The following is a 15,562-nucleotide window of genomic DNA, read 5'->3' on the forward strand; positions in this document are numbered from 1 at the left end:
TCCTCACTGAACCCTGCCCCAGTGCTGGAACACTGTGAACATATGCACTGCTGCTCTGCTCTCCTCCCATTCTGCACTGCTACAAATTGCTGTATTGGGTGATGGGCGCTGCCATATGTGCACAGACCATATGGTATTTTCTCCTCAATCTACAGTTGCCTTGTTTTTCATACACTGTAATACTTTGCTATATGCATGTAAGTTCAGTTTGTCTTTTGGAAGCCATTTTTGTTTGCTGGGGTTAGAGGCATATACTTACTTAGGAAACCTAATTTTGCAATAAACAGTTGCTGGTAGTAAAGGATATGAGATAATGCTCTGGATTAAACTGGAGATAGCTGTTAGAAGTGTTTAAATGATGTCTGTATCTTTACTGTTAAGGAATCAAGCAATGTAACTTGTCATATTCATTAACATCAGTATGGGGAATGAAGCTTGGAAAACATTCATCCCGAAGAGTTTTCATGAGCACCTAATTTTGCTTTTGTTCAGGAAGACACATGTCAAATACATGCTAATTATGAGTTCTGCAGCACCTTGACTGCTGACTTGAGGTCTGCGTCTGTAGCCACTTTCTGCATTCTTTGAATTCATCTTGGTATAAGATTTTTAAATATTTCAAACAGCAGATGTGCATTGCTTATAGATTTGTGTAAATGTTGGTGCAGTGTATACAAAATGCATCTCCCATACAATGATCTGTTGACATTATTCTCTGTTGCTTAGCTTCAGACACTAAAGTCATGACATGTGCTGCTGTTTGGAGGATGCCGAAGGAATTGGAATCAGGCAGTCATGAATCCCCTGATGATTCATCAAGCAACACTCAAACCCTGGAGCTACTCTGTCACCTTGACAACACAGCCCATGGCAATATGGCCTGGTAGGATTCTGCATATTTTATACTTCTAGAAAAAGCCTAAAGGATAGACCCATGCTGTTAGTTTTGTGCAGATTTATATTGAAGAAACTATGCTATGCACCCTAAAAGTATTCCATCTTTAAAAAAAAGTATAAATTGGATTTTTAGTCCCAGATGTTTCATAGATTAAAAACATATATTAAAGTCCTGCAAGCACATATGGAGTAACAGCCTGTGTACTGCTTGAATGTGTTTTTCCCCACCTGCCCCCATCTAAAGCCTTTGTTGCACAAAGGTATAATACTTAGAATTTGAATTTTTTGGAATGTAAATTTGATGTTGCATGTAAGTTTTTCTTTTTTAGTCTTTACTCAACTGATTTAGTGTGAGTATTTTATTGTTTTATAAGGATAAGAATTCATTATGTTACATGATGCCTCTGTAACTACTCTTTATCTGTTGTATAAGTCAAGACAAGGAGAGCTGCAATACAGCAAGAGATTATTACAGAAGTTGGTTCCCCTTTCTGTTATTTAAGAGGAAGTTGAATTTGTCCATTATGTATTTGCAAGTTTGGTGCTTTATGGATGTGGGTATATGACATGTTCCCACTGCTTCCTGACCAGATGCAGGACATAGAAGTTTTAAGCATCCATTTCTAGCCACAGATGTCTGGTTTGAGCCTTGCAGATTAAATTTTAACCAAAGAAAAAGGGTAAATTGAAGATGCTATTTATTAGGCAGGTCTCGAAAAGATAGGACATATCAGTGCGTTCAAAATGTATAGATGACTTTTTTCCTAACATACAGCTTTTCTGAGTGTTAAATTTCTTCATTGTAGCATCCTTTAATTCTTTGCTGCATATTTTAATATGAGTAGTCCTCCTTGTAATTATTTTAATTTTTAATTCCACTTTTTATTGTGGACACTTCTTGATAATTAATATTCCCTACTAAATTGGAGAGATTTTGTTGTTTGTTTTAATCTTTTAAGCTTTGTGCTTTTTGTCTTTTAATTTTCATAATCAGTTTCTGTCAGATGCCGGAATGCCAGAACTTTGTATGGTAGCTAGATCACTAAAGGATGAATAGGAGACATATAACTGCTTTATTATATGAATTATATGAATGCTCAGAATTTGTTTTTTGCTCTAATAACAGCTGATAACAAGCTCATGAGCAGTTTTCAGTCATCTGCTATCTGATTTTGTTCAGTACTTGGTGCTTACAAATATCTACTGCTATTTAATGCCCTTTACCTATGTGCCTGTGTATATATATGCATGGAGATTTGAAAATATTTAGTGTTACTGAGAGATAAAAGGTGTTAAGAGAATACTTGGCATTAGTACTCCTCAAATCATCTCAGGAAAGCACAGCTGAGTTAGAGGATCTTGCTTTAGAGCAGACTTGTCTATTCCCTTCTCATGCATATTGGACACAACTCATAAATGAGTAAATTAGGCCTTTTGTGCTAAATGTGTCGCATAAAGGCCACACCCCACTGAGTGGTGTGTTGTCTGCCAATGGCAAGGTAAATTTCTTTGTATTACACTACTTAAGTGTTTAGAAAAACATGAAGCCCTTAGACAGCAACGTTGCTGCTGGAACCAAACAGGAATCAGAAAAGCCATTTTTGCAATGCAAAGTATAAACACTTCTCAAACCACAATGTAAGGCCAGTGTTCTGGTGTGCACAGCCACTGTGAGATCAGTGGTGGTCTTACACCATATACTGGCATACTGTCATTTGCCTTGCCATTAGAGCACACATGCCCTTTATGTTTTGCCTGGAAAACCACAGGCTGAATGCTGGATCCGAGTTTAGTGCGAACATGATCCACACCATGCTGGAGCAGTGTGAATACAGCCATGAATGACTGGATACAGGCTTCATTTTTTAAGTTAATTTTGACTATTATTAGTCAGAATGCATGCTAAAAAAGATTAAATAAAAAACTGGGCTTCTATCATATCTTTATATGCAGGGTCTGGAGGAGTGGGCAGAGTTGCCAGTACTGTTTAGAGATGGAGCATGTAATGTTGGTGTCAACCTTTGTGACAGTGGCTCCAGATAGCAGCTTGTAGCAAGATATCTTTTGTGTGTCTTGGTATCCACTGCACAAATGCTTCATGAGATTTATGGATCTGGTTGCAGATCATAAGTAATTGAGTTTTGATTTTAAATCAGGAAAAAAAGCAAAACTATCTTGAACATGCAACTGGTTATGTATTCTAGCATCTACCATCATCCTCAGAGCTTTATTTGCTTGTAGTTTTTCTCATGTTTACCGTGTTTTACTTCCTTCCTGATCATGCTTTTTTCAGGGTAAGCCTAGTAGCTGAAATTTACCTCACAGATTTTTGTTTCTAGTATCATGCACTAAGAAACACAAGGGGTGAATTTTTTTCTAGGTCTGGTGTGTCAGGAATTGGTTTTGTTCAACTCTGTACTGATGTTAAGAACTCATTCTGCATTTTTTACCTTTCTCATCTCCTTTATGGAATTCTGTGCTCCAATTTCTCTGAAATTTTTTACTAAAAACCAGCAGAGACATGCTTTATACCAGTTCTCTTTTGTAAACCAAGACCAAAAGAGGGTTTTCAATTGATTGTGACTAAATCTTTAACTTTGCTGTTGTGTTACTGAACACTGTGCCCTTCCCACTCAAGATCTATTGAAATAATTTCCTAATCTTAACAAAACCTTTGCAAAAATCTAATATCCAAGACATTACGGGAAAATGAAAAAGAAATTTGCTTTTCTACGCTTCCATTTTATCTAGATTGCATGAGTTACTGTGTTTAAAAATTAAGCATAACCTTTCATTTTTAATATCTGACGTTGTTTAGTGACTCCAAGCTTTGAATTTGGGACTCATCAGCATTTTTACTCAAGCTCTTGTATGGCATAAAGAGAGTTCAGAAAATTAAACAGATGCTTAAATTAGGCCAACAAATAGGCCTGTTAATTGTTCTGTTTGATTCTAGTCTAAGATTTTTTCATCCTCTGCCTGCTGTTCCTCATGTAAGCCAAAATGGAAGGATTTCAAGTGCAAAAATCCTGGGTGAATTACTTTCAGTGTGGAAAACCCGAGATACACACAATAATTTGTGTGTTTAAAAAGAAAAAAGTCTTTTCAACAAATTCTTTCTGTAGATAAGTGTATGTGTTCATAGACAGTTAAACCCATATGAAAGCAAGCATGTTGGTCTATGCAATGTTGTAAGATTCAACTAAAGGAACTTGCCACTGGTTATCTTGCAAGAAGCAGTTCTGTCCAACGTATTGTCTGTATAGGAGAGGCCAAGGAAATGGGACAGCAGTTAATGAGATTTTGATTATTCCTCTGAGTGCAGCATGGAGGAATCCCCAGAACTCTTGTCTGGTAAACCCCTGAAGACTTGTATTTTAGTATTTAGAATAGTAACCTCCTGTTCTCTCTCAGTTTTTGCTGCAGACTCTTTTGGTAGTAGACTTGACAGGATAGTCCTTGGAGAAAGAAGATACTACAGACCATAAGAGAAAGTATAATCTGTGAGATCTTGAATTCATAACACAGCAGGGAGTTTCTCTTGATTCTGCTGGAAGCAGGCTTGCCTCTCAATGCTTAGCATCTTACTTTTTGCTTTCCAAAGGTGGCAGATATAAAATAGGGCAGATCCTGTTCAGTACTAAGCTATGTACTTCAAAAGAGAGGGAAACAAGTGAAGTAAGTTGGATTGTGATCTAAATGTGGAATAAAATGAAAATAAATAAGGGGAAGTGTTAGATGAACAGTGAAATACAACTGTAAAGGGGAAATTAATGGAGGTTACAGAGGCAATAGAAGTGGAGACTCAATTCTGAGAAATCTGAAAGGTGAGGAGTGAAGAATTCATGTTCTATGTAGAGCACAAGAGCTGCTAAAAATTGTTTGAAAGGGATGAATGAATATGTTAGTAATAATGATAGATTACTTCATTAGGCTGCTTTGCTAGCTCAGGTTGATTTTTTTTTTTTTTTTGGTGTATCCCACTCAATCAATCCTAGATATGAACATGCAAATATTACCATATCTAAGAGACTGTAGAGAGGAAGAGAAATTATCAATTCTTTAGAGTCACAGATGTTTCAAGAACTCCAGGATGTTTATCACTAAAATATTAAATTAGAACTTTGAATTCACAAAGGAGCAAGCTATTATAAATGAGCTGTTCCCACTGATTTTAAATACTTAGGTTTTATTTGGCATTTTATTGAAGGTCTCCAAGTAGAGTACAGAGAAGTACCGTCTCTTCCTTGGCCATACAAATCAACCTCAAGGCTGGCTTTTTACAGAAGTACAAAATTCGCTCTTATAGTCTTTTCAACTTGAGTAGGAATTTGATACATAACATTTTATTGCTTCATCATGTTCATTCCATTAATGCACACAGTCACCTGATCAAAGTTCGGCTCATTCATAATTGATGCCCTGAAGACAGATGACTGAAATCCAGAAGTGTTTTACTTAATTTTTTGGCCTTTAAATTTATTTTAAAAAACCCAAAAGTCCACAAAATCAAGCCATCCCAAAACATTTTCAAGTAAAAAAGCCAAGTAAGAGAATATGAAACTCAAAAGTGAAAATGGTGTTTTTAATAGCTCTAACACTTTCATGTGTTATTCAGGTATCACTTCTCTTTCCTGTCATGATGTTGGTGATGTTACTTCTTCTCTACAACTCCTTGTAAGCTTCAGGATGGATGTGTAAAAGTTCTACCTTAGGATTTCATTAAAAAAAAAAAAAAGAGAAAGTCTAAAATAATTTAATAGTTTGTACCTAATGAATATAAACCTGAAAGTAACAATACTTTTAGAACCATCATATGGTCTTGAATATGTGGTACAGTAACTGTTAGAGATGTTTCATAGCAAAGGCATGTAATAAATGCAATCATAAGTTTTTTAATGTTACCTTATTTTAACACTTTGTATGTCCTACTACCTGGAATATAATTGTGAGGAGAGAGCTCCCTCTGATATTTGTATAGAGGTTTCTTTGAGAGTGTCAGGACTGTCAGTTCCATATTCTAGAGTATAAAATTAACTCTGTATTTTTGAGTGGGGGGTGAGGGAGGCTGGGTTGTAACAGCTGCCCAGCAGGTATTAATTGTATCTTCACATGATGCACAAAATTTCAGAGCCATCTGAAATTGTCAGCATTTAAGGATAATTCTTCACACTTGGTTCATTCTACATATTCCATCAGCCACTTCTGATATTACAGTAAGTATAGAGACAGTTTTTTTAGACTAACTTACTAAGTGACAGCTTTCACTGGGTATGTATCTTAACAACTTCTTATCAGTGCTGATAATGCCCTTTATATTTTGATCCTTTCTAAGATGGTAAAAGTTTAAACTGTATTCATGTCTCTGTTCTCTTCAATTCCACGTGGTCCTGAATTCTTAACAGGATTTTGGTCTCTTGAATCTTTGATTGGCCTTTATTGTAAATAAAGTAATTTATTATATATAAATACAAATGTTCAGTGTTCAACCATTAGATGACTTTCTTACATTTTCTTACATTTAAAATATGTCTCAAACCAGCAGAGGAATTTAGAATACTCATTTTCTCATTTTCATTCCATTGAATGTTTGTGGTAATTTTGAGTGGTTGGTATTGTGCAATTTTAAAAGTTAGAGCTCTTCAATGTAATCATTTTTCTAGGGAATAAATGTGATTGATTAATTGGATACTGAAATAATAGAACTTTGTATTATATGACCTGTATATTATGTTAGCTTTTAATCAGAATTTGACTCCACTCATGTAAAGAGGGAAACTTAGTCAAGCTAAAATCTGACACTGAAGCAAGTACTAAAGGGAAAAGTAATTATTTGTTCATTTCTGTGAACTTACTATATGTATTCGGTTAACTTATAACTTCTAATAAGTTAAATAGATTCCATATGCTTGAATGAAAATTAGTTTTTATGAGCTCTTTGCAGCTGTTTTTGTTTAGTTTGGATTCATAAATCATGATACAGAAAATAGTGCAGAAATTATGTTACTCTGCTAGTTAAAAAAAGGGATTTGGAGAGTAGTATTTTACTTTTCCATCCCAACTTGAACATAGTTCAGTTTCTGTTCTTACCATATTCCCCAGTGTTACTACTAAGTTAGTTGAGATTTTTCCCCACTGAAAGAAAATTTAGCTGTTTTTAAAAGGGGTTTTCTTCCTCTTTGTAATGTCACTTAAGCTATTCATACCACTAAAAAAATGAGGGTTGAAGTCTGCCTCAGCTGATTTTGCAGGTGAAATAGATACTTCTGTTTATTCTACTACTATTCTTTTTGTTGCAATATTTTTATGTTCAGTCTTACTGAATTGCTTAAGATGTTACTGGGAAATGTTAAAGAAAAACAGTGTTGGAGAACTGTGAAGAAATCAGTTATGCAGGAAAAATTTAAATGTACATGAGGAACTAACTGAACAGGTGCCCCTGTTTTCTTGGTATCAGACGCCAGTTTGCTCTCCAAAGCCCCGTTAAGAATTTATTATTTAGAATATATATCCCTTAGGGTAGAATTCTTTCCAGCACAGTATTCTGGGATGACTATAGATGTAGCAATGTTGCTGCTGACACTTGCTTACATAGTAGTTAAAAATTCAGGGTTTTGAAATGTCTTTTGGATGCCCGTTTGATGAAAGAATTGACCCTTGTACATTAGTGATCAGGTGTATCTATTTGGTAAAATGTCTGTGAGACCTGAAGGGGTGCCCTGCAGCCTCCCACTGTCCATCCATCCCAGTGTTCGTGCTCCAGCAATGGTGATGGAGAGGTAAATTAGGGAGAGCACATCAGTTACAGTCCCAGCTGCTTCTTGCAGTCTCTTCACCTCAAATTCCCCCAGAATTAGCAGTTGCTGGATTAGAGTTGTTAGAGGGTACATCTATGCTAGGTCTGTGTAAACCTTTAGCATTCTGTTCTTCTGATCAGGAGTGGTGATTTCCTTCAACTATCAAGGCAGATCTAGGCAACCTAGATCATCTAAGGCGTGTGTTTTAAATCACTGGAGAAATATACACAGAGGAATATTCTGCTTTGGTAGCTTTGAAAAATCCCTTATGAAAACACTCAAATTGTCCCTCTCAAAAGTTGATAGGTTTTTTCTTTAAGGTAAGTCTGCAGAGATTGTTTTTGTAAATAAGTTTGTTTCAGCCCTTAATTTTTGCCTTAGTGTGTGGAAAAAAATAATGTCATCCTGAGGCCTTCAGAAGCTGGACAAGAGTTTTACCTGTGTGTTTTCCTGACAGACACTGATACTACAAAAATATTTTTCCTAGGCTGACTAGCTTACTTGAGCTACAGACAAGCCAGTTATATATTTCTTTCCTGACGTGTCAAACATCCATAATATTCACTTGCGAGTTTTTTAAGCCCTGTTCAAGCAACAGAATAGAAATGGTGTCTGTGGCAGCAGCTGCTTCATGGATAGTGTGTCATATAGATGATAATTTAATTTAAAAAATTTTAGAAAGAAGTGATTTTTCTGTGGCACCTCCCTTGTCGGGATGCTTTTTTATTTGTAAAGCAGTTTAATTTTTCTGATTATAATAATAACACAGGAGTCAAAATAAAGCCCAGCTGTCTTTGGGGTTCTTGTCCAAAATACCCCTTCATTTTTTAATTCTCACTGATCAGCAGCTTTTTAGCTAAAATGTTCACCTTACCTTCTAGGTTTTTTTTAGGAAACTGTGGTTCTCGTTTCACCACATCCTCATTTGCACTCTGAATTAGATCTCAATGTCTGAGGATTTTGAGATGAAGTGTAACTTTTGTTCCCTGCAGCTCAATACACTGTAAAATAGCCAGAACTGATTTCATTCAGAAATGTGGCTGATTTGTAGAGCACTTGGGTAGGGAACAAGATCGTGGGTTCCAGGTTATACTTGGTCTGAATTCCTGTCTCTTAGAATTAATGTTCTTATTATCTGATAAGCAAGAGTAATCTTTAAATTGAAATCATTGTAATGCAAAGCAGGCACAATATTTGAGTTCTTAATATGTGAATTTTTCTTGTGGGCTGCATGGAAGCTGCAGGATGGTCTGCTGAGTTACCAAATGCATGGGTATATTTTCCATTTTTCAGTGCATGAGTTTTCAGTCCAGCCAAATTTTTCTATTAATAGAAATAAGTGATTGTCACTTCTGTAATTGCAGTTAAGCAGTAGTTAATGCTTGCTTTGTCCAACAGTTGTGGCATAACTGCAGTTCATGTCAATGAAAGTGTATGCATATTGGTTTTTTTCTTCCTTTGTCTATAATGGAGGACTTTGAATTGTTCTTTTGTAAAAGTTCAGTATGTTTATTGATAAAAGTGTTAACTATCTTTGCAGCATGAGAGAAGATAGTGGGTTCCTTTCATGTGTGCATTTGAGTGAATATTTTAAATACTCTTATTTTTTGCTAAGGTAATGTTCTCTTTAGGATTTAATTTTATTTTTTTAGACTAAAAACTACTAGCTGCAAGCTTTATTGAAGCATCCTGAGTTAGATGATAACAAAACAGGTAAAATACAACAAATATAATTGCTTGTCTTCTGTTTATAGATTATTTAAAGAGCAACCGTGAAGTTGCCACTCAGTTTCTGCTCCAGTGCAGGGTTTGGGAGGGCTTTTGGGGGAACCATGAGACCTCCATCACCTTTCCTGGGGGGAAGGGGCCCCACAGCTGAGCTCGGTCACTGCCTCTCACCAGAGGTTTGTGCACCACACACCCAAAGCCTCTCTCCCCCCACCCTTTGGTGTGAGGGTCCGTGCGAGCCTGGCAGCCCTGGGCTGTGGTCTCCAGCTTGATCCCTCTGGGAATGTGTTCTTCTTCCCAGCCCAGGCCTGAGTCACTTGATCTCCATCAACGTGCAGCCCAAGGCTCCATTCAGGGTTTGGGTGGTTTTCTCTGCAGCTTTTATACAGTTTTGCTGTAATAGGCAAAAGTCTTTCATGGAGATGTTTAAGCCATAAATTATAACATTTCAGTCTCCAACCATCCGGTTACTGAATTGATTCACGCAAAAAGCAAAACAAACTAAAAAAACTTGGGTCTAGTCATGGACTTCTGAGAAACTTCAAGCAGTCAGACTTCAACAGGGCTCAAAAGATGAAAACAGCATATCAAATGCTTTTAGAGAGCTGAGGGTTCAGTCATAAAATGGAAAGATGTTTCTCCGTTAACCTATTGATACTAAAGTTATGATCTCTACCCTCAGGTATATTGTTGGTGTAAAATTATTGGGAGGCTGCAAAACTTGGTTGCAGAAATGTTAGAAAATTACAAAAATAGAAGCCTATTCTCATAAAATGACAAGTGTTCTTTCAATCCTACTGTTACCTCCAGCAAATTTATTAGGGTTAGAGTGCCTAGTTAGTTAGTGGAGCTGCCCATACTGACTGGTTTAAATATGCTGCTTTTCATAGGCAGAATAAGAGAGGAGCACTGATTTCTTGCATTCCTTCCTGTATAGCATGAAGTGAATCTCAGGTTAAAAGTATATGCTGATTAAGTCATGATGACAGCTGAAGAGTTGGAAGAAGTTTGCATCAAAACTAAGGCTTATGATTTTTGGTGCACCTTCAAAAACCATGCATAACAATCCATATGAACAATTCTGAGGTTTCAAATTAAAGCCTTCTAAAATTAGTGTACATCAAGGTCTCTGGTTGTATTTCTATGTATGCAGAATGACTGCTATAAGTTTCTAGTTAATGGCAGATTTTGGACTTAAAATATATATGATGGATTTAATCTAAAGGAAACCAGAAGGAATGTGGTTGAATGTATTTTGGTATAGATTAGATCCACAGAATTAAAATGGCTTTCTAGTTCAAATTCTGATGGATTTTACTGTTGTTTTTCTGTTTTGCAGTGTTATGTGGGAGCCAATGGGAGATGGTAAAAAGATTATTTCACTGGCTGATAACAACATATTATTGTGGGATTTGCAGGAAAGTTCAGCCAAGGCTGTGGTAAGAAATTTTCTTTTAACAAAACATGCTATACTTGAATATAGTCAAAACAGCAGCATTCCTTAGCTTAGAATTTGCTAATCTTTTAACTATTCCTTCAGAAGTATCTCGTTGCCTATAAGGTAGGTGGGGGAAATGAATATTCTACCATTGCCTTATTCAGGAGTGTATAAGAGTGGTATTTTAGTACCTGTCGGTAGTGGGTAAATGTTTTTTTTGTTCTAGAGTTCCCCTTACTGTCCTTCTGCTTTTATAGTGAGAAATCTAGAATAAAGCAGTTCTAATTTGGTGAATGTCTACAAGTGGAAAAATTAATGATCAGTCAAGCCAAAGGTTGCTGAATTCAGATAATGGTGTAGTAACTCACATTGGTTAATACCATGCAGCCCTTTATTTAATTTACAACTCTGGATTGTATAAGCATAATATAAGTTTCTCTATTTGTTATGTACTGATTTGAATTTTCAATGTTAGTTTTATTTAGTAATATACAGTTTATTCAGATTATTTCACTTACTGTTAAAAATGTTATATTCAGGAACATATATAAAAAGTGTCATTGGCATAGATTTTTGTCTGATTATGCCATATGATAGAATGTATGTAGAAAACTTTGAATGATTCCATGTAGTCATTTAGATCAGTGTCTGTGCTTATAAATGGAAACTTGTTATGCCAAGGACATTGCTATTCAATTGATCTGTTGTCACCTTTAACTCCTTAGGTCAGGGTTAATTCTTTTCCTGGATGCACAGAATCAGGTTTTTCAACTTAGTCAATACTAAGTGTGTCCTAAAATCTTTCCTGTTTATACCACCTGACTGCATGCAAATAGATGACAACGTAATATAATATAGTTTAATACTTTGTGTTTATAATTAAGCCCTTTGGGTTCCTTCTCTAGATGAGAAACTTTAGGGGTTTTTCTCACCTGCAACTTCAATAGTTATGTTGCCTTCCAAGGCTTCAAATTAGTATTTCTTTTTATCAAATTGATGTTGAGAGTTTCTGACAGCTTACCTCCAGGAGATTGTCTGTCAGGCAATGTATCCCCTGCATTACACCTGCATTAATTAGTATTTATTTCCTAATGTCTGCATACTACACAAACCTTTCTGCAGTATTGAAAAAGTACTTTGGGGTTGGTACTGCTTCCATGCTATGGGTCCTCATGTCTCTTTGAAGTACTGGGACTGCTAGGCAACTTAGCCTAGCTTAACTTTTCCCCTTCTCCTGCTTTCACTCCTTGTGCAATTCTGTCCTCACTTGCTGAAATTCTTTTGAATGTTAATGAATATTTTCAGTGTTTGACCCCTTTCTCATAACTCTCTCCAATTTTTTCTTAATCCTAACCTCCCTCCCATGGCAGGGGATTGGCATTAAATGATCTTTAAGGCCCCTTTAAACCCAAACCATTCTATGACTGTGATTTCCTCTAGGATGCTGTCTGGTGTATCATCAGTTTCTCTGTGGAAATCTTATCATGAATGCCAAATTTTATGGGGCTTTTGTTCCTCATTTTATATTGCTTGGGAATTATTTACTAGAATTTTGTATGTTGTGTCTTCCTTATAGTATTCCTTTATCAAAACTAAACCCCTACTCTATCACACAAATATTTGTGCAGATAACTATGATTTCCATTTTCTTTTCCTTCCATTGCTAGAATTATGATCTGTATAATTTTGGAGAGGAATAGATGCTATCAAATTTTGTAATTTCAGCATGATTTGAGGAATCAGTATTTTTATCCTCAAAGCAGCATTCAGCTTGCAGATCTTTCAGTATTTCAAGTAGCATTGCTTATTAGAGTATTTTTTAATTGATACTTCTAAAATATTCTTGTACTACATAAAATGTTGATGGCACAAAAGAACTCTAGAAGGCAAAGTGATAAAGGAATTAAGGGGATTTAGCTTGTAATATTATATGTTTATATTTTTATGAAAGGAAAATAATACAAGCAAATGTGAAGTTCTGTATCAAGGAAACCACTTCACCTAATGAAGTAGATATATCAACCCTTGATTGACATCTTCAGATAAGAGCATTTAAAAATCTTTGTTAAAAACCTTTGTTTGCAGAAGTTAAGAATGTTGTTCAGATTTTACAATCAGGCCCTCAGGAGGCTTGATATTGAATTTGACTGATCCTCCATATTTCCATCTAATCTAGTATCTCATGTGATTGCACTGTAAACAAGCATTATTTGTGATTTAAAATTTTACCTGAGGATAACTGTTTAGCATAATCAGTCTTCTGCTCCAGCAGCTTTGAGTTGTTCTTAGATGATACTTACTTCAATACCAAGTCATACACTGCTGTTAAAGTGAAGATTGATAAAGTTCACTGAAGCTTGACTATCAGAAAACACATCTCCATGCATCAAAATCTTGAGCCCAGTGAATCACTTCTCAGATGATTAGAATTCTTGAAATTTTTGAATGTTGAATTTTTGTCTGCAACAAATTTGTCTTACACGTGTCTGTAGATTCCTGAGCTAGCTGGAGTCCAGCTGAACAAGACTGAGGAAAGCATAAGCATCTCTTTAAGAGATCTGCACAAGAGTTTCTAGTAATGAAATATAAGACAAGCTGAAGTCCAGTATCATAGGCTTTTTCAGGACTAGAAGTGACTGTGGTGCATTTCTGAAATATTCAAAGATTGCCTTCTTACTAAGAAATTAACTGTATACTTGTATATATGGCTGAAAAATAATAACTTTTATTTTGTAGCAATTTTATATTTGCAAAAAATATATATGGCTGACGGTTACAAAGAGCAATAAAGAAAAACAAGCAATGTTTTGTTACACAGTTGGCTTTCCCTTAAAAAAAAATAAGAGAAAACCCCTCCTCCATAGACCAACACTCTACCCCAATTTTTGCTGCTGTAGTATTTAGAATGAGGGAGAAATCTGTGTGAACAGGTTAATTATAAAACAGATAGCATTAGTAGAGGTAAGTAGTAAATATATTTTCCATTTGGTTTTCACCATGGACAAGGAGTGTTTGTAGACTAATGAGCTGTTGGTGAAACAGTGATTTCTGTCTGTGAATATCCTTTTTATAAGGGATTGTTGCATGCATAATATATCATAATGCTAAAAAGCACATGATTTCTATTTTAATGTTTTTTTATCAGAATCTAAAATGAGACTTTATTGAGATATTAATAAAAAGAGCTTTTTTTTTTTTTTTTTTTTGGCCTGGAAAACAGATATAAAACAGCCTAAAGCAAAGAAATCAGGTTTTGCCATATTAAAAAAGAGGCATGTCAAGGCAAATTAAAAAACAAACAAACAAACAGAAAACCACAATATTTCCTTTATATGCAGTTACAGGGAGGTTATGTAAATGACAAGAGGAGTTGTCTTTACTGTTCATTAAGATGGAAGATTGTCCATTTTTGGGATCTCCTAGCCACCTGATGTCTTATCACCTAACGTCCTTTGTTTCAAGCAGGCAGTGACTAAGCAGGATGTAAATGGTGTTGGGGAAACGTCCCTGTCTGACCATCCAGGAGTCACTGTGGCAGTCACACTCCCGTGGGCAGAGACTTTGGGCAGCTCCAGGGGGCTGACAGGGCCCTGCTGGACTCCCTGCATGCCCCAGCTCACACATTCCAGGTTTCCCATAGCAGTCTCTCAGTCCTCTCCATCCCTTAAGTAATTTAATCACAGTGCTACAGCAAAACAGCCTGGGCTGGTGCCTCTCATGAGGGACCCTGAATAAAGAAAATCCAGAGGTTTTATACCCTCCAGTTTATGCAGCTAAAGTCTGGGGTCTTCCTTCTCAATCCTCTGCTCCTGCTGTGTCTCTGAGTGTCCAGTCAACTGACTGTGACACAGGTGCCTGTGCCTTTTGTTGTGCAAATGGTCAGCGCTTCTTTCTAGCCCCTTGCCTCATTTCCCTCCGCCATCCAAAGTTCAGTCTGCAGCTGCACACCAAGCTAGCTCCACTGAATGTTTTCCTCAACACTAGTGAACTTATATATTCTGTAGGGATTGCTAAGGGAAGAACATCTTTATATGCAAAATATGCATGTTGCGTAGACTTGTAAGTAAAATAGCAGTGTACTTCTTTGTGTATATATGTGTTATTACTAAAAATGTTGTAACTAAAACTTAAATCAAGAGCCTAGGATTAAAATAATAGCAGTGTCAGTGTGTTTGAATTGTTTTCTCTTTTTGTAAAAAGCACATGATGGTGTTCAAGTTGAATAATATCATCACTGTTAACTAAAAGTAAGATCAGGTCCACTGTATCTATATCAGGCAATAAAGGTAAGGGGGTATTCATTACACTGGTGCATCACTGCTCTTCCTGTTTTTACAACACCTTTCAATTGCTTCCCTTTTTTTGCATAGGTACATATTATAGGCCATTTTAATGGCAAGAGGTAGACCAAATGCTACTTTTATGGATCTTTCATGTTTATGAAAGTTTGTCTAAAATTCAGGTATAACATAAATGAAAAATTGAAAATATGTGTGTCTTTAAAATTTTGTGTCGGCCAGAATTTTTGCTTCTCTACAGTGATCAAAACTTCAGAGTCTGATTTGGTTCCTTTTCTGTATCTGCCTGTGATTTACAAGTCACATTGTTTCATTAAAATTAGCCTGAAGAATTGTGCAGTTCCCAATAGAATCAGAGCTTCTTGGTAATGAAATTATTGGTGTGTCCATTCTCTGAATTATCT

General features: G+C 36.0%; 1 protein-coding gene across 1 annotated transcript in view; it reads left to right on the plus strand.

The window, feature by feature from the left end:
* The window catches only part of EIPR1 (EARP complex and GARP complex interacting protein 1), a 72,221-nt gene that overhangs the window by 33,983 nt on the left and 22,676 nt on the right, over positions 1-15,562 (plus strand). The window contains exons 4-5 of the mRNA XM_058019348.1: positions 727-883; positions 10,762-10,861. Coding sequence (XP_057875331.1) covers positions 727-883; positions 10,762-10,861 — 257 coding nt within the window. The remainder of the gene's footprint in view (positions 1-726; positions 884-10,761; positions 10,862-15,562) is intronic.

Source organism: Melospiza georgiana, chromosome 3 (assembly GCF_028018845.1).
Source record: "Melospiza georgiana isolate bMelGeo1 chromosome 3, bMelGeo1.pri, whole genome shotgun sequence".
Taxonomy (NCBI): Eukaryota; Metazoa; Chordata; class Aves; order Passeriformes; family Passerellidae; genus Melospiza; species Melospiza georgiana.